Here is a 20,338-nt window from a genome sequence, read left to right on the forward strand (position 1 = left end):
CTCAAGCCAATCATACTGCCGCTCTTAACAAAAGGAATGATGGAATATCGAAACTTTTCAACAAGAAGATCGATGACCTTGCTTCCCAGGTCAAATCTATAGAGGAACGAGCAACCAAAGACGCCGCTAATAGATTTGATAACATGGAAGATGAACAAGCAAAACACGCTTATGAGCTTCGCAACACTAAGAACAAGATCATGGACCTGGATTTCAAATTCGATGATGTGGACAAGGCTCTCAACGAAGCTAAGAATGAGTCTTACGACTTCACGGTCGAAGTTTCGGAGAAGGTATACAAAATCATTGACAAAACCAAAGAGCTTGATTCAACCATAAATAAGGTTGTTTATGCTCTTGATGAAGTTGAAGAAAAGGTCGAGGAGATCATGCAAGGACTTGGAGAGAAAAGTTCAACACTCCACCTAAGACCAGAGAGGAAGTACACCAAGCCAGAAGACCCAGGAGACCATTCAGGAAGCAAGGGAGCAAGCAATTCCAGCAAATCACCTCGGAGACTCCCACCCACGGTCGTGTCCCCTGTGACCATGGCCAAGAAGCGTCCTCCCGAGGTCGTGCTCGGCCTACCTGCGGCCCATAGTTGATCCCTCGCGGTCACGTCCCCTGCAGTCACGGCCAGCCGTCAAAACGTCCCAAAACAGCACCGTCCGGCTCATACAAGCAGTTGTTCGTCTGATGCACCTTCTGAAGTAGCTAAACCACTCTTTCAACAACTAATCTACTCCATCAGCACTCAAGAATCTGAAGACGAAGACAAGCCATTACCCTGCAACATGGCCTTGTCTTGTGAAGATGAGTATGAAGAACAATACTCTGAAGATGAAGAGTATGGCTTGTTCGTAGACGACCTAGACGCAAGATACTCATCAGAAAGCAGTACAGCAGAAGTTGAATGGATCACTAACAACATCAGTAGAGAGAAGCTCATAGAGTTTAACAGCCTCGTCAAGACACTCCCTGATCATCTAAGTTTTGATGATGTATGGAAGCTTGGCTGTTTGCAGGTCTTTTTCAGATACTGTAAGGAGTCTAAAGAGGACATCTTCAAAGACCTGAAGAATGCAGCTACTACACCAACAAGATCAGCTTAATGAGTTTAATGATGTAGTCCGAAACTTACCTGAAGGAATTACCTTTGCTAGAGCTTGCAAGGACTTCATGATAGGCCATTACTTCTGTGAGAGCAAGGAATTCATTCCTGAAATAGAAGACTTGTTCAATCATGCCAGAAGAGGTAGACTTGTTCGAACACTTCACAAAATCGAAGGTCAAGGTCAGTTTCTCATCTCTTATTTGATTAGAGGTGAAATGTTTAACAATGTGCTTTGTGATTCTTGAGCTCGTCTCAACATGATGTCCAAGGAAATTGCTTTGAGACTTGGTATTAAGCACCTGCGCAGGACTAGGGCGAAGATTAGTCTAGCTGATGAATCCAATGCAACACCTAAAGGAATAGCCCATGACATTTCTTTGAGAATATGAGAATGCATTGGTCCTGTTGACTTCTACATTGTCGAAACAAAAGACGCAACACATCCAATGATTCTCGGATGATCCTTTTTAGCAACTTCCGGAGCCATCATGGACTGGCCAAACCAGAGGATCTCATTTGCTAATATCGACAAAGATGTCTTCACGGAAGCTGTCTCGTACAAGAGCAAAGCAGGAAAACGTCCTGCAACAGAAGAGTTTGAAGAAGAGCTTTGGAGTGACGAAGAACCTGCTAGGGAAAGCAAGGAGATTTCGAAAAAGACTTGTCTTAGGACAAGGTCTTCTTCATCTGATTAAGTCACGTCCTAAACCAAATTCAAGCTAAACGACTTAGGGCTTGACTGGTTTAAACGCACCGGTTGTGATTGCGAATGCAGGAGTTTGTGAAAGCGGGTGATTGCGGTTTTGAGCGTTATTAAGTAGTTTGCACGACTGGTTAAACTTTTTAAGGCGGGTCCGTTTGCGGGATATTTTTGACTGGCAAACCAGCGGATATTTTAACGGTTAAACATAAAATTACCAAAATAAACAGCATATATAATTGTAAAAAAAAACAGAAAAACTATATTATTATGACTAAAATCAAAATCACTAGTTCAAAATAATTAATAAAAAATTATAAATAAATATTAAATAATTATTTTAAAAACTAATAAAATTTATAATAACATGTTTTATTTCAATTATTGGGAACATCACCCAAAATTGTGTCTAATAATATAATAGACTGGAAAAAAATTGCTCTAATACGTGGATCTTCTGGATTTGTCTTATGCATGATGTAAAATTTTTTTAATTGATCTAATCGATTTATTGCATGATCCCAACTCAAATCAACTCCAAATTGCTCATTAGTATTCTTCAGAATACGTTTTTTTCTGGAGTGCACTAAACAATCTAGGTTCTTTATCTTTAGTTTGTTTTTCTACAATGATCCGTTGAAGTAACGCACATATCATCTCGTTTGATCATGTAACTTTCTGAAAAACAAAAAAAAGAATTATAACAAACTAATTTTGTAATTAATAAAATATATATTTATAATTTCTTATTTTAAAAGTGGAAACAGAACAATTTATATGAATGAATTAAACCAAAGTATTATGGCACTTAATTTTGTATCTTAATTTTCTTCAATTGGTATGAAAATTATGATTAGATACTAGAACTTAATAGAAAAAATGATAAGTTAGGGTTTACATATATAGAAGAAGATTAGTAGGGTTAGGTTTTTATAATTTTTTTTAACCTAATCTTTTTTTTTTTAGTGTAATTTTTTTTTATCTAACCGCTACCGTCCGCAACTGCAAACGCTGGCATTGAATTTCAACGGTATAAAAACGATACAGAGCGGTTTGCAGTGATTTCTATGATTGTGATAAAACGTCACTAACCGCTACCAACCTGCGTTTGCGGGTGATAGCGCGTGAACCTAATAACACCTTAAAACAGAAGCGCTTAATGGGAGGCAACTCATTTAGGTATTGTTTTTTTGAGATTTTTCTTTCTTTTTTATTGATCTTTTTCTTTATCTTATTTTCACGTGTTTTTATAAATAAAAAAGCCAAAAAATTAAAAAAACCAAAAAAAAACCAAAAAGAAGGATGGTCCATGACTGCTCGGCCCAACCGGAACCAAGGAGAAGCAAGAACATGCCTTATTTAAGCCCCCGCGATCGCAGGAGTTCGGACCGCGGCCAAGCCCACTTCGACCACAGCCGCGTCTTTGTGACCGCGACCAAGCATGCTTTCACTGCGGTCGCGTGAGCTCTGACCTCGGCCAATGGTCGTTCAGATGACCTCTGATCCCAAATCACCCACTTCACCTCATTCCACCTCACCAAGCCCTATTCCACCTCATTCATCACTTTCCATCACCTCCCAGCACCATTTATCACCTTCCCGAATGGATCCGGTCCATCTCCATCAGCATCCCAGATCCATGTAAGTTCTCTTAGGCTTACCAAATTCGATTATCTATGCATTTTTCTCATCCAATCTCGACTTGTTTCACACTGAGGACAGTGTGAATTAAGTATTGGGGAGGATTTCATCCCCTTTTAACCACTTTTCTTTCATGAGTCTTGCATTATCTATACTTTTAATTTTTTTTTAAAAATGGTTTTCAAAACAAAATACATTTTTAAAGGGAATGGTGAACATGAATCGATGATAGTTGACTGTGTGCTTTTAGACTTTTCCTAGTGAAATGCTCATTCATGATTTAGGACTAGACTAGGCGGTAGCTAAACACATTTGAAACGAATTACCCCAGAGGAATTTGAATGATTTTGATTTAGATAAAGGAATACACTAGCTCTGTTTTATTTGGACTTAACATGGACTTAATTCTCTCATTAAAGCATTATACCAGGGAAACGAATCATACATTCAGAAATCCTTTATCCTTTTACCACTTTCTGTTGATCCTGAATTGCTAGTTCATCTTTAGCTAGTTCACCACCTTAACCAAACTTCTTTCGAACCACATGCACTCTTGTTTTCCATTGTATTATATGCAGATATATGCAAAAACGTCGTAGAGAAAGACGAACGATGTAGTTTTCAGTCACTAAGACGAAGAACTGCAATTTTGCTAAAAAATTTACCGGAAGGATTCAACAAAGGAGAAAACTCAGCTTACCTCAGAAAAATCGCCAAACATTGGTACATTTTCGTCCCTTGGAATTTCTCTCTCTCTAAAAGTTTATTTCCTCTTTCGTTAAAAAAAATGAAAGGAAAGGAAATAAAACTTTAGAGAGTCTAAGAGGATCGATTTTATCCCTGAGGCAAGCTAGAGTTCGATTATATGGAGTTTTTGGAGATCATTTCTCTGATTCTCGGAAAAGATCTAAGTCTGGAAAATAGCTGTTCACAAAAAAAGAAGAAGGATTATGCAACAACACTGGAAGGGAAGAAGTGACTGAAAATTGCGGTAATCAACAAGTCCACTCTCTCTCTTGCGGTTTTGCAAAATATCTTGCATACTCCAGATTCATCAGGTAACCCGAAACACTTTAACTCCACTACTTAAACAGCCCTTAAATGCCAAACGCCGTCTACCCTGGATGATGTCTTTGATGAGAATTCACTATTACACTTAATGAATGTAGAGAGCTAGTTGACTGAAATCAAGATTTAGATTGTTTAAGTTTTGCATGATGGAAAAAGTGGACTAGTATATTTTGTGTCTTGGTGAGAATTTTCTAGACTAAGTTGTGGATTGATGTACGATCTATGGTCCTAGTTTAAGAGTTCATGTCGCTGAGATTTGTGCATTTCCTATTTTTTTTTTCACTTAACCAGATTAGACTTTTGCTTTGTTTGGGAAAAAATAAAAGTTTAAGTCTGGGGGAGTTGATAACACCGTATTTTGACCACTTTTATGGATCGTTTTTGAATACTTTTTCTATGTTTTTTATTGCTTTCAAGTATTTTTATTATGTTTTTCTAGTATTTGTAGTTTCAAGACTCTTTTCAGGAAACTTAGGAAAAACTTAACAAAATGGATAGAAAACCAGATTTCAGCTCAGAGTCAAACCGTCAGAAATTCACCCCCAAATGAAGATCTTCTCACCGTCAGATCCATCTATATTTTAGAGACCTTAAAGATGGAACTACCAGCTTTCCAGCACACTTTACAGCTTGGCAATCCAACGGTTCAATCAAAAGTTATGCGAAGAGCAAGATGTCTCGTAAACTAGCCGGCAAGCATTCCTACCCGCGGCCAACAGTTATTTCACCACGGTCCCGACCTTCCCGACTGCGGAAAATAGTCTGTCCAACTCCAAGCCCATTTTCAAACTCAAAATTATTTCCTCATTTGGAGAAACTCTAAGTGACGACTTGAACATTATAAATACATGTTTTTAGGAGCCCTAGACAAGACACACACAGAGAGACACATACAATTTATTGTTTTTGCAGCTTTTAAGTTTTTGTCTTTCATTTTCTTAGTTTTTAGGTTTCAAGAGATAGAGATCTATCTCTTGAACCCTTTTTTTCTTCTATCATATTGATTTCTACTCAGCTTTTTAATACAATGTTTTTGCTTTCGTTCATCATGTCTGAGTAGTTTTATTGTTGGGTTTAAGGGATTTTTGTTGGGGGCTATATATGTTCGATGAGAATTCCATTAGCTATTGAAGCCGAATCCTAGAACTTTTTCTTCTAAACTTATTTATAATGCATGGGAGTATCGTCATGAACTACAATCTGATCTAGGTCTTGCGTGTTGCAAAAGTTTTCATTTGGGGCCAGATCTAGTTCGAGAAGAGCAGATCGACCATAGGAGTGGAAACCTACCTATGGAAGAGCTGTGAATGTTGAGGAGTCTTAAGCATACTGCATCTTTTCTTTTCCAGAGCCAGAGTGGAAACCTATTGGTCAGGGTTAAGAGAGATAGTTGGTTATGATTACGACAGTGGCGTATTCATACGTTTGTGACTCGAGTTCTAAAAGTTTTAGCTAGGATCTTTTAATTTACCTTTTAGCAATGTTTTGAATCGTTCATCCCCTATAGAGAATTTCCCTGAAAACCCAGCGCCTCTTTTCTATTGATTTACACCGATTTTCATTTAAATTTTAGTCTAATATTTTCATTCATTCAGCCGATTTTCATACAAACAATTAGTCTAGCCGTTTTCTCGTTTTTAGTCGATTTCAATAGGTTTAGTTATTAGGTCATTTTAATTTTCGTATTTTCCCGTTAAGATTAGTTTGTGCGTTTTTAAAGACACCACCAAAACTCTTACAAAAATCGTCTGGTTTTAGACTTCTTTGCTTCACATTTTTTTCGAAGGATTTTGCCGGAAAGATCATTTTTCCATGTGGATTCGATCCCTAAGTACTACAATCGATCAGCTATGCATTTGCGGCTATTGATTTCATTTAGGATAAAACTTGACAACCTTCACGCAGACACACATCAGTTTACATGTAACAAACAAAAGACTTAGGAAATTTAATGGAAAAGTAATAAAAAAAAAGTTTTTGTTACTTCAAAGACCAAAACTATCTTTAAAACTGTTGCATCTATGAATGCCAAGAGAATCCTTTCATCTCCTACATTCTCAGCTCCGATGCAAAAAACTCAAGTAAGTCATTTTACCTGAATTTAAAAATAGCAAAAAATAAAATTTTGTAGCTGGAATTTGTAAGTTGGAGATTTTTTTTTGACAATTTTCCCAAGAACATTGACTTTTTTTTTAAGTAAGGGTAAGATGGTAAATGTTTCTGAAACAAAACCTTAATGGCCTTCGTCTTCGTCTTCGTCATGACTCGTCCCTGTTATCTCCTCTTATCACGTCCTTAAGCAATTTTTGCAGATTTGTGTCACTCGGAAACAGAATCCAGCGCCGGAAAATAAGTAGAAATCTCACAGGCAAGATCATTGATCTCATTTCCGAAAGGAGAAGATGATATGATCTCCACTAAGCCTCTAGTGTTGAAACGCTGAATCTGATTTCCCCATAGAACCAAGCAATTAGTATTGTAACAATGACTCGTATGTTTCTAGCACGACGATTGGTAACCAGATGCTTCTCCTCGGTTTCTCCCCGTCCTCTTCACGTCTGCATCGTTGGTAGTGGACCTGCTGGTTTCTATACTGCCGACAAGGTTCTTCTTCTCCCTCTTTGATTATAGATGATGATTTTGCGATTTGAATCGTTAACTTAAGACTCTTACTTAACCTCAATGTGTGATTTGATGGATGGTGATTTCAGCTATTGAAGGCACATGAAGGAGCAACTGTAGATATAATTGATCGATTACCAACACCTTTTGGGCTTGTTCGGTCCGGTGTTGCGCCTGATCATCCTGAAACTAAGGTATAATTCCAAGATCTGTGTAATCTTGTTTTTTTGAGAGGTTAAAAACATTGACCAAGGCTCGTTTTCTTTTCTATCTACAGATTGCCATTAACCAGTTCTCGCGCGTGGCGCGACACGAGCGTTGCTCATTTTATGGGAATGTGAAGCTTGGTTCTGATTTATTACTTTCTGAGCTGCGGGATTTGTATCATGTGGTAATGTCGTCTTTTTAACTATGTTTCTTTGTGTGAATTGTAGATAGACAAGTGAATAGTTTCATTCATTTGTTGTTAAAAGTAGACAATACACCTATCCAAGATTTGTTGAAAAGGCAAACCGATTTATATGGCTCAGGTTATGTGTCCAATTTAATCTCTCTATTTCATGGATTAGGCACAAATTTCATGCTTAGATTGGTCATTCTGTCATTAATGGCCTTGTGTCGTCAGATTTCCTATATAGGAGTTTAATAGGAGTTTGTGGCTGTTCACTATACACCCGAAACAGGTTTTATCTGTCTACTATACTCACTATTCTCCATGAGACCCTATTCTTTTTATTCTGCTTTGCGCTCATAATATAACTTCTACATTCAGCAACAAGTTGATTGAGAACATTTTATCAAAGTAAACACAAAATCAATTGGTTTTGAACATTTGAAGGTTACTTTGTTTATGTCTTCAACTTCTTATTATAAGTATGGTCTGTTCAGGTTGTACTTGCATATGGTGCTGAAAGTGACAAAGATCTTGGCATTCCAGGTGAGGTATGCCCAATTAAAAGCGTTTCATGTGGCGTCCTTATACTTTTTGGGAATCCATGCTGATGTACAAAGTTTGACTTACTTTGGTAGAGTTTGTCTGGTGTATACTCTGCAAGAGAATTCGTCTGGTGGTATAATGGTCATCCCGACTACAGCAGTTTTAAACCTGACTTGCAAAGCTCTGACACAGCTGTTATTCTTGGACAGGTACTCTTATATTATGGTATGCGATCCTCGTTTTGTTAAAGGCGCATTACTACTCCTTTGCAGTCATGCATATTGCAATATTCTTTAGCTGTATTGTATAATGGAATTAATTTGAAAACGTCTCATATAATGGAAAGATCCAGCTGCAGTGTTTTCCAGAACGGGAATATGTTTTGCATCTACATCTTAGCCTTTTCCATGTCTTATGTATTTTGAAACTGGGGAGCATATTTGTTGTTAGGTTAGCTATCATTACCACTAAAACATGATTTGCATATAGGTTTGATACCAAATGAATGCATTTCTCAGCAACTCTCTGACATATGAATTATTCAAATTTTAGGGTAATGTAGCTCTAGATGTTGCTCGGATTCTCTTAAGACCGACAACAGAGTTGGCGTCAACTGATATTGCTAGCCACGCTTTATCTGCGCTGGAAGAAAGTTCTATAAGGTCCAAAATTGAGCAAGTTAAATCCTGTTCCATTCCATCTTTCTTATAGTTGATAACCAACTATAGTTCCTAATACAAAGTCGTAACGTGTACAGGAAGGTGTATCTTATCGGAAGACGGGGGCCAGTTCAAGCAGCATTGACTACTAAAGAGCTTCGAGAAGTTCTAGGTATGTTACATATTTAAATCATATAGTGAACTTTTGATTTTATATTTGGATAGAGTCCATAAAGAAAATGTCGGAGAGGAAATAACTTAAGAACCAAATCGTGTGGGTGGGGTCTTGGATCACTAGAAACAATATCTAACTATGCGATTTTGAGTGTGGTATGGTGTGTCTGCTGCCGCTTTTGTGTGCGTGTATGAGTGGAAATGATTTTTCTGCATTATTCTATTGTCCAGCTTGTTACCTAATATAAGGGGAAGTGTGGTTGCATGAAACAATATCTTTAGTTTTGTATCAACTGGAGTTTATAGTACCTTGGTAAATGGGTTCGGAAATTTACCGGTCTCTCTAAGTTACATCAAAACTGTCTATATACAAAACTTTGTACGGAAAAAATGCCTGTCCTGACTCTTGAACTTCTCATGTCTTTGTGAGGTGATAACATACTGCATGTGTCTATTTCTCTTTGCAGATCTTCCTATAAATCTTTTGTTTATTATCTGCAATATTGTGTAATGTTTTTTCGTTGCTCACTGATGTTTGTTATTTACCTATCGATAATGAGTATAAATGTAACTCTTTATAATGCAGGGATTAAGAACTTGCACATTCGAATAAAGGAAACTGACTTGAGTGTAACTCCTGCTGATGAGGTACTTGTGTTACCGATTTTCAACTCTGTTTTTTTGCATCTTAAAGAAAACTGTGATATAACTTTTATGCCTACTTGCATTGGAATTCCACAAAAAATTGGTTCGATCCTGCCTGCGTTTTGTCTTTGTTTCTCGTGCCTTTGTGCTATGTTAATCTACCTTATAATACTCTCCTTTTTTTCCCCAAAGGAAGAAATGAAAAGCATTAGAGCCAGGAAGAAGAAGAAGATCTATGAATTACTGTCAAAGGCTGCAGCAGCAGCAACAAGAACATCCGAAGCAGACCGTGATCAACGAGAGCTCCACTTTGTTTTCTTCCGCCAACCTGACCGGTTCTTAGAGTCAGATGAAAGGAAGGGACATGTTTCGGGTGTAAACTTGGAGAAAACCATTCTTGAAAGTAAGAGTGAAACTTTTTTACCGTATCTTGAGTTTCTTCATTACAGACAATTGTCTAGTAGATTTCTTAGCTCTGCTATTTGAGACACTAGAAAAAATGAATTAGTGATTGCTGAGGATAGAATAGCGTAACATTTGAGACATATCTCTCGGGTACTTGTAGGTGTTGGAAGCGGAAAGCAAATTGCAGTTGGTACAGGAGAGTTTGAGGATCTGAACTGCAGGTAGGGTAATATGAAAGATTCTCGGTGAACAAATTAGAACAAATTAGAACAAATTGAATGAAAAAAAGCAAGCATGTTCGGTTTTTTGCAGTATGGTGCTGAAAGCCATTGGTTACAAGTCGGTTCCAATCAACGGTGTACCCTTTGATCACAAGAAAGGTGTGGTCTAATATGAAAGCTTGTTTTGTTCCATGATTAATGTCTCAAATGGTTGAGTTCTTCTGATTATTGTGTATGCCCCAATTTCATGTTCTAAGGTATTGTCCCGAATGTAAATGGTCGAGTAATTAGTCACACTTCAGGAGGCATATCAAAGACAGAGCCAGGCTTGTACGTATGTGGATGGCTCAAAAGAGGACCAGAAGGCATAATTGCTACTAACCTTATCTGTGCCGAAGAAACAGTAAGCACACTAAACTGATGTTCTTTAAAGCTACGAAATGGTGATGAAATTGGGAGAATGTTGCAGGTTGGTAGCATAAGGGAAGATATTGAAGAAGAAGATGGTATTTGTAAGAGCGAAAAAGAAGGAAGCAAAGGACTGTTGCAGTTGCTAAAGGAGAGAAAGGTGAAGAAGGTAGATTTTAGTGGGTGGGAGAAAATTGATGCCAAAGAAAAACAAATGGGGAGTGAGATAAATAAACCCAGAGAAAAGTTGGTAACATGGGAGGATCTTTTAGCAGCAGCAACCAACTAGGACTACGAATTCAGTTTATATAGTTAGACCTTGTTCCTTTGCTCATTTATCATTTGCCGATGATCCATTTAATTAATTTATTTAAATAATTCATCTGAATAATGTTTATTTCTATTTTGGATTATTCATTTGGATGATACATGTCAATGAATCTTTGTTTATTTGGTCATTTTAATCTGAAATTACATCTTCATCTAGATGTTTTAGAAATGACTAAAATGCCAATGCTTTAATCTAATTATAAGTTTATCTTTTTAGTCTAATTTTAAATATGTAGATATATATATTAATTTTAATTCTTTATCTAAACAATATATACAATTAAATAATTTTAAAATTATTAGTTTTGTTATTTTTAAATTTTACAAAAATCCTTTATTAAATTTAATTATCACATGAAACTAAAAACCTATAAATTATAACTTGAAATTTGTTTTAAAAATATATATTTCATGAAAATTATTAATTTTGGATTTATAATTTTCATGAAATATATTTATTTTTATAACATATTTCAAGTTATAATTTATAGATTTAATAATTAAATTTAATGAATGATTTTAATAAAATTTCAAAATACACAAAATAACATTTTTGATAGAAAATAAGAAAAAACAATTTTGCTTTAATGAAAGACAACACAATTTTGTGTTTTTGATGAGAAAATGAGATTTTATGTTTTTGTCAGAAAATATGATTTTATGTTTTTGGCAAGAAAAAAAGATTTTATGTTTTTGACGAGAAATATGATATTACGATTTTACAGTTTTAACGAGAAAATAAAATATTTTATTTTTAGCGGAAAAACAGAATTTTACGTTTATGGTTTGATGGAAAAGCGAAATATTATGTTTTTGGTGTGAAAACATGATTCTACGGTTTTGACGAGGAAGTGAGATTTTACATTTTTGGTAAGAAAACATAATTTTAGATTAACATTTTTGAAGGTAAAATGAGATATTACATTTTTGGTGTGAAAACATAATTCTACAGTTTGGACGAGAAAACGGGATATTATATTTGGTGGGAGAAAATAAAATTTACATTTTAACAGAAAAACATGATTTTATATAATGACGAGAAATATAATATTATTTTTTTGGTGTGAAAATATGATTCTATTTGCATCTTATTTAAGTGTTAATAGAATATACTATGTTTTAGTATAGAAAAAAATAATCAAGAGTGACAAAGAGTTCGCGAAACTGATTTCAATATATGTTTTAAATAATATCAAGAAAGTCGGTTTCACTGCTATTATTTAAAATATTAAAAAATATATGTAACTACTAAATAAATTCGTTGACAAAAAATAACTAATAAATAAATTCATATTTTATACGTTGCTATATATTATAGCACAAATAGTAGATATGAATTAATTCATAGGAAGCAAACAAAAAAATCAACTCATATAAAGGAAGCAAACAAAAAATAAACTTACATAAATATTAGTGAATTTTAAAAAACAAAAACAAAAATTATGTCATTGTGGCTTCCAAACAAAAGTTTTTCCTGCCCGTCCATCATTTACTGAGGAGTAAATTGCATCAGTTTTGGCAATCCATTGAATTGATTTAAAGCCAATCAATTCAAAGCTTACTTTGCTATATACTCGAAGGCTTTTAAAATAATATTCTTTTCCAGTTCGAAAAAAACGTAAATCACAATCGACATTGCCACCACAAAAAGTAATGCTCCAAGAATGACTGTAGTGTAAAGTCTTTTTTCCTGAATCCAAGTTTCTTCCGGTTTTCATCTTTGGGTTGTAATTACTGCCATTACAATGATAATGGAGAGGAATATCATGACTGAGTTGGTTCATAAGTACTATAGTAGCTGATTTGCAAGTAGCAGCTTCATTTAACCCAAAATACATAACAATAACTAACATAAAAGTTATGGAATTACTCATTTTTTGTATGGAAGATAATTTACAAAGATTACTAGTGTGTAGTATTTATAATGTTTTGTGTGTGGAAAACATGTTACTTGTACTTATTAGATATTCTATTTATGGTGTTAGCTAAATTTAGAAATAATCATGAACCATTTGAAATTTGTGGTAGGAGGAAAATCTACTCAGTCTAGTGTCGAAAAATATGGTTAGTATTTTGAAGATTTTCAATCTACCACGTCACTACTTAGTAATAGTTATGGAGACCCACTCATTTCTGTGTTCAGATGGGAGATAACAGATGTTGTTGCCAGTATTTCACGCTTACCTGATAACATTACAAAATAATTATATGTTAACAGTTTATCAAGACTAACTCAAATCTCTTCTCTGGTTTTCGTTTGTACTGGTTGTAGAATCTATTCTAAATTCCCCTACGTCAGAGGGATCCCTAGTGACAGAGCATACCGGAGACTACCACCATGCTCTAGCCCATAGTGACTCAGGTTTATGCTGCTTCAGTAAGAGTTTACATTTCTCTCGGTTTCAACCGAGATTCTCTGCACAATATTGACTTTTTGTAACTTTTCTTACTTGGTTGTGAATGCAATTGAACGAGAACAATAACTTTTTTTTTTGTGTTCTACTTTTATGCTAAGTGAAATTGTAGATATTTTTGGCTAATATTAGATCAATCATCTTTTAATATACAGTCAGCAATAAAAGAGTAGGCGGCATACACAAAATATAGAGAGCATTTAATGATTGCTGCAGCCACCAGTTCTCTCTCATCATTAGGGTCATTTTGGACTACCGTAGCCTAGTAATTATTATCATAGATTAAAAAAACTGTATAAAACTAATTCTTAGTTATATCTTACTACTTTCTTAAATATTAGATTTATCATTAATACTCTCTCCATTTTACAATGTAAATTATTTTAGCTAAAAACACAAACATTAAAAAAATTACGTTTTTTTTTTAAGTATCATTAAGTTGTACATAAAAAATAATCCAACCAATCATGAAAAAAATGCACAATATAATTAGTTACACAATATCGAAGAAATATAAAAGTTGCATAAAAATGTGAGAATAACTTATTTGTTTGAAAAAAAACCTATAAAACAAATTGTATTTTAAAACAGGGAGTATCTACCCATTTAACTCTAAATTGTTTTTTATGTTTATTTTGCTTTGTTAAAGAGGACATATGCAAAATTCTTTGCATTGTATTAAAATAGATGTATGTCCTAGCACGTTGAGCAGCTAATTCATTGTATTTGTCTTTTTTGTTTTTTATTTTATTTTATTATACTCATTTCTTATCTTCATATTATCATAATTTGTTATCTTCATTTTCCGGTCTCCTTCATCTTCAATGTTTTTGTCCTCTTCTTTTTCAAAATCTTTCTTCGATCAGCTTCATGTTCTTCTTCATCCTTTTCTTTATCTTTTTTTTTTCATATTCCTCTTCATCGTCTTCAACTTTTACTTCTTCTTTTTTTTTTCGGTTTTTCTTCTTCGTCTTCTTCTTCTGGTTTTGTTTTGTCTTTTATTTTTACTTATCTCTTGTGTATGTATTTTTCCGCTTCTACATCGTCTTTATATGCGTCTTCTCCTTTATATTTATATAAAATCAATTTATAGAGATTTTATTATCATCGCTCTCTTCCTCTCTTGGATCCTGCTCACGTATGGTTTCAAGTTTTTGAACAGTGGCCACTTCCCCTTACAGCACCCAGATTAGCATACACATTTTATTGATCTTGTTTGGCATCAACCTTTTAAGAAAAAAACTAAAATTCTAGATATCATCCAAAGAGCCTGAGAGGGAAAAAGGAGGAAATATACACAAAGCCATGCCTATAGTAGGCCGAATAAATTCTCATTAATAGAAAGAAAGAGCAGACGTCAGAGGCCCATGACAACTTTACTTTTCTACGAAATCTCTGCTATTAGAAACTTACCTGCATCAGAAAGAGGTGATCGTTAATCAGATCAAAAATATCTGATATAACAACGCAAAGGAAAGCAGAAAGATTAGTTTGCCAGGAGGCGTTTATTCTGAGGGAGCAAGGCGTTTGATCGTTGTAACTTGTAATTCAATGTGAATGGTAGTGATAGAGAATGGAGGTTAAGCGACAACATTAACAAAGAAACATTTAATCTTTCAACTGGTGATAGAATTTTGTTTACATGAAGATCAAATGGACTTAGACTGTGATAAGCATCATCAGATATACTATAGGAAAGAAGGGCCAAGTTGGAGAAGTGCTCAAGGATCAAGTCCCGGGAGAAGAAAATTAATGAAGGAAAGAGCAAAGACTTGGATTGGAGCAGAGGCTTTCTTTTCCGTAAAGTATAAATACGAGAATATAGAAGAAAGTTAGTTATGCATTTGCTGAGTTTGTAAGCGATATGAGCTTAGGTCAGTGATCTCTATGAGATCATCGTCCCTGTAGATTCATTGCTAATATCTTGTATTAATGACATATATACTTTTCTCATGCAATACAAATACTATTCTACTTCTATATCCTTGTTCATATCAAACTGGTGCGATTGTGACTCGATCGAATGAAGCGATGAGTTCTGCGGAAGATCCGGTGGAAAGAATCGATCAGATCCAAGGATCTTTGGGAGAAGTTCATCAAGAGGTCAAATACATTCGAATCGGTTGGGAACGACATACCAAAGCAAATCAAGAGACGAATTTGAAGTTATCGGAGATGGAGAAATCAAATCGCGAATCCAATATGCGTCTTTCAACAGTGGAGCGACAGCTGAGCTCGATTTGCAACACCTTGGCGCGAATCGAAGCTAGTTCGTTTTCCGGTGCGTCAAAACATAAAGATGTGGCACATTCTTCCGATGATCCAAATCAGGTAAGCAATTCCAACTTGGAACAACCTAGTGAAGATAAACAGATAGGTTATCGGGGAATGACAAATACTTTGATGACTCATGAACATATGCTTAGGAAAATTGAAATGCCTGTTTTCGACGGACGATTACCTTTTGGTTGGATATCTCGTGTGGAAAGATTTTTCCGTTTGGGCAGCTATACTGAATAAGAGAAGATGGGACTGGTCTCATTGAGTTTGGAAGTTTTGGTTCTGTGATGGTTTAACTAGGAGATTGAGCATCAATATTTCACTGACTGGCCACAGTTTAAACAAAGGATTTTGGACAGATTTGGAGTCTCAAATGGATGATGAACCAGGGAAACGGTTGCATAATCTTACTCAGACGGGTTCAGCAGCAGATTATGTTGCAGAGTTTGAAGACTTGTCATCTATGGTTTCGGGCATTGATGATAAGAATTTAGAACACATATATTACAATGGTTTAAAACCGGAGCTGAAAGAGATTGTTAAGATGAAGGAACCTAAAAGACTAACCGGTTTGAAATCAACTGTACTGAAGATGGAGTCTAGCACATTCTGTAAAGTGATTTAAGCAGCTTCGGGGAATGATTCACGTTACAGAAAAAAACCTGCAGGACAGCCTCTCAAATCATCATCAGTATACAATATGCAGCGATCAGTCACAGTTCTAGTGGAGAAGACACAATCTAATGTGGCTAAGCCGGAACAACGATTGAGACAAAATTATATGGACACTGAATTAGATGCAATGAGACGAGATGGTATCTGTTTCAAATGCAAGCGCAAATACTGGAAAGGGCATCCGTGTCCGAACAAGGAACTGTAGGTTCTCACAGTGGTTCATGGTTATGAACTGGAAGTTTTAGATGAAAATATGATGGAAGCAGATGAAAATACTCAGGAAGTGGAACCACAGTTAATGAAAGCGGATGAAAATACTCAGGAAGTGGAACCACAGTTAATGGAATTATCATTCAATTCCTTTTTAGGTATTGATTCTCCTACTACAACTAAAGTACGAGGTCACATTGGGAGATTCTCTATCATTGTCATGCTGGACAGTGGTACCACACATAACTTTGTGTCACCTTGGTTAGTTGATAAAGCGAAGTTGAAAATGACATCACATCCTAACTTACAGATATTGTTGGGAATTGAAGTAACGGTTGAAGGATTGGGATGTTGTGAGCAAATGGAGTTTGGAATGCAAGGACTAACTTTTTTTCAAGATTTCATTTCATTGGAATTGGGTAGTGCGGATGTCATATTGGGTGTTCAGTGGTTAAGGACTCTTGGTAAATGCTTGGTTGATTGGGATTCTCACGAGTTCGTATTTTCACACAAAAGGAAGATGGTGACTTTGAAAGGAGTTCCTATGTTACATCGGGCTAAACTCTCTTTTAAGTCATTAGCTCCGACGATATCAGTAAGAAGCAAAGGGATAACAATTGAGCTTGCAAATCAAGTGGTGCAGGAGTTTGCTGAGATTCCTCCCTCAATTGTCTCTGTGTTACAAGAGTTTCAACAGGTCTTTACTGTACCTACAGGGTTGCTCCCTATTCTTGGAAGGGAGCACGCTATTAATCTGGTACCTGGTGTTACGACAGTTTTGGTTAGGCCATACAGATATCCCCATGCAAGCAAAGAAGCCATAGAGAAGCTAGTCACAGAAATGCTTCAGTCGGGGATCATAAGGCTAAGCCACAGTCCATTCTCAAGTCCTGTATTGTTGGTGAAGAAAAATGACAAGAGTTTTTTTTTGCACAACTGTAAATATTCATTAGATGAAAATTGAAGTTTTACAAAGAGCAGAACTCACATATTTGGTACCATGACAAAAATAAAATAAAAAAACATGATAGCAATATATTACGCGCGAATGCAGATTCAGCACCTACTCAAGCCACAATTGCATTAAGTTTCCAAAGTTTCGTTTATGACGCATCGCCAAGATCGTGTTGCGGATGTGTTTGTCTATTTCCCTGGTCAGCTGAGCAGAACTTTTGGCCACAGAGTTGAAAAGTTTGTTATTACGCTCAATCCAAACGTTATAGATAGTCGCCTGCACCACAATCTTTCGAAGAGTAGCAGGGGTTCTTACCGATCGTTGTTTAACCCAGGCTAGAAGGACAGTCCATGATTGGAAGAAGAATGGGGTGAAGCCCAATCTTCGCTCCACAACAGACCATATCTCCTGACTAAAGGCGCAGCCAAGGAGTAAATGATCTCTGGTTTCATCAAAAACAGAGCAAATGCAACAAGAAGATTGAACCGAGATACCCCAAGACGCCAATCTCATCCTGGTAGGAAGCCTGTTCAGCTGAGCTGTCCACATGAAAAACGCCTGCTTGGATATGGAACCCTTAAACCAAACCAGATTGAACCAATCCTTCCTTTCTTCTCTTTCTCTAATTTTGCTCCAAGTGAACTTAGAAGAGAAAGCATTGCAGGAATTACCACTAGAAGACCAGGAGAAATAATCCTCAACCTGGGAAACACTGGGGAGATGGATGGTGGTCAGATGAGAATGGAGCATAAGCGCCTCGTCAGATCGGGGAGAAGCGAGAAGCCATCCCACTGAGTCACACGCGGCAGCCACCGAAGAATGAATCGGGATTCTCGAACTGGACGGACCATTCACACCAAGGAACCTAATCAGTGAACCAAAAGGGGTCTAAGTGTCATACCAGAACTTGGCCTTCATCCCATTCCCAACTTTGCATTTGACAAATTTCTCAGCTAAAGGCCTGAGCTTCAGCAGAGATTTCCAGGCTCCCGAGTCTCTTGCATTTTCTTTTAAAGCCCAGAAACTCTCATTTCTCAAATGGTGGTGTTTGTGCCAGGCTACCCATAAAGAATTGCTCTCGAAAAACAATAGCCAAATCAGCCTGAGACACAGGGTAGTATTCCATGTCGAGAAACGCCGAAGCCCGAGCCCATCTTCCCTCTTCGGTAAACATATTGAACGCCAAGAAACTTTAGCCATAAATGACCCATCAATAGAGCCCGCCCACAAAAAATGATTGCACATTGACTCAATCTTCTTTATACAGGTTTTGGGGAGCATAAAAGTTGATATCCAGAAGATTACCATACCGTTAATGACCGAAGATATCAACTGTAGTCTTCCCGCAAAAGAAAGCATCTTTACAGCCCAACTCCAAAATCTAGACGCTACCTTTTCAATAAGAGGGGCATACTCTGCAACTCTCAATTTCCTGGACATCAAAGGCAGACCAAGGTACCTAATGGGGAGTGAACCAGCGGCGAATCCGTAGCTGGCAATAGCCATGGATTCAGAGAGGTTCAAACCAGCGTGAAAGACCTGGGTTTTCGAATGATTCATCAGCAAGCCAGACCAACTGGCAAAGTCATCCAGAGTTTCAGATATTCCATGCAAGGAGGAACTGCTACCATTGAAGAATATCATAACATCATCCGCAAACATCAGGTGCGAGATGTTCAAGAGCTCAGTCTTAGGATGGTACTGAATATAGCCCGAAGCAAACCGAGAGTGGAGCAGTCTTGAAAAAATTTCCATAGACAGAACAAAGAGATAAGGAGATAAGGGATCTCCCTGACGCAGACCCTTTGAACTCCAAAAAAAACCACTTGACTGGCCATTTACCGAGACAGAGAAAGAAGGCGTAGTGATGCACTCAGATATCCAGGTTATGAACTTCTCCGGAATACGCAGCCCTCTCAAGGTGGCAAGGACGAAGTCCCACCTAACCGAGTCAAAGGCTTTACGGAGATCGACCTTGAGCATCGCTCTCGGCTCAATGTTTGCCCGGTTATATCCTTTCACGATCTCCGTAGCCAACAGAACGTTCTCAGTTAAAAGCCTCCACGGCATGAACGCTGAATGTGTATGCGAGATGACCGAATCAAGCAACACTTGTAACCTGGAAGTGAGGAGTCTAGAAATGACCTTGTACATCGTATTTAAGCAGGAAATAGGCCTGAATTCTGAAAGCTTAGTCGCATTCAACACCTTAGGGATTAGGACTAAAGATGTGGCATTCCATTGCTTCAGAAGCTTGCCTGATTTAAAGAATTCACTCATGATATCTATCACTTGGAGACCAATAATACTCCAGCATCCTGTGAAAACTCAGAAGAAAACCATCTGGACCGCAAGTCTTATTTCTGGGCAGGGAAAAAAACGCATTCTTAATCTCCAATTTAGAGAACTCCTTAACCAGGCTAGATACTTGAGATGATGAACATTCAAAATCCAAAAGATTTGAGATATCGTCTTGAAAAAACATTGAGGGGGTAACCTCTCCACCAAGAAGATCCTTGAAATAATCAACACAATGTTGCTGGATAGCTTGCTGCGAGTCAAAAATATCTTCATTGGCGCCTTGGAGAGAGTGAATATGATTCTGAGAAGTTCTGGCCGCCATCATACGGTGAAAATACGCAGACCCACAATCTCCTTCCTTAATCCAAGTGATTCTAGACTTTTGAAAAAGGTAAGCCTCCTCAGCTTTTCTGAGAATATCCCATTTCCGAGTTGCCTCAAGTTCCAGATCAGCATTAGAAGTAGAGGGATCATGCAACATACTCCCTTGACAGACAAGCACAACCTCGTGAGCTTCCTTCGTACGCTTTCTAAATTGGAGAAGTTCGCTCTGCTAAAAGATCTGATTGGATTTTT

The 20,338-nt window shown here is 36.8% G+C and overlaps 1 protein-coding gene across 2 annotated transcripts; it reads left to right on the forward strand.

The window, feature by feature from the left end:
• Positions 1–6,794: 6,794 nt before the first annotated feature.
• On the forward strand, positions 6,795–11,033 carry LOC18018044 (NADPH:adrenodoxin oxidoreductase, mitochondrial). Of its 2 annotated transcripts, none has more exons than XM_006401980.2 (13): positions 6,795–7,130; positions 7,238–7,342; positions 7,426–7,539; positions 8,037–8,090; positions 8,178–8,294; positions 8,638–8,747; positions 8,843–8,916; positions 9,505–9,566; positions 9,756–9,966; positions 10,129–10,189; positions 10,281–10,348; positions 10,447–10,592; positions 10,659–11,033. In XM_006401980.2, the coding sequence occupies exons 1-13, from the start codon at positions 7,011–7,013 to the stop codon at positions 10,884–10,886; spliced, it is 1,470 nt and encodes a 489-aa protein (XP_006402043.1). In that variant the 5' UTR covers positions 6,795–7,010; the 3' UTR covers positions 10,887–11,033. The 2 variants fall into 2 exon arrangements, with proteins under 2 accessions (XP_006402043.1, XP_024012453.1); XM_024156685.1 differs by having other exon boundaries at positions 6,804–7,130; positions 8,037–8,085.
• The last annotated feature ends 9,305 nt before the right edge of the window (positions 11,034–20,338 follow it).

The sequence above is a fragment of the Eutrema salsugineum genome, unplaced genomic scaffold (genome assembly GCF_000478725.1).
Source record: "Eutrema salsugineum unplaced genomic scaffold, Eutsalg1_0 scaffold_2, whole genome shotgun sequence".
Taxonomy (NCBI): Eukaryota; Viridiplantae; Streptophyta; class Magnoliopsida; order Brassicales; family Brassicaceae; genus Eutrema; species Eutrema salsugineum.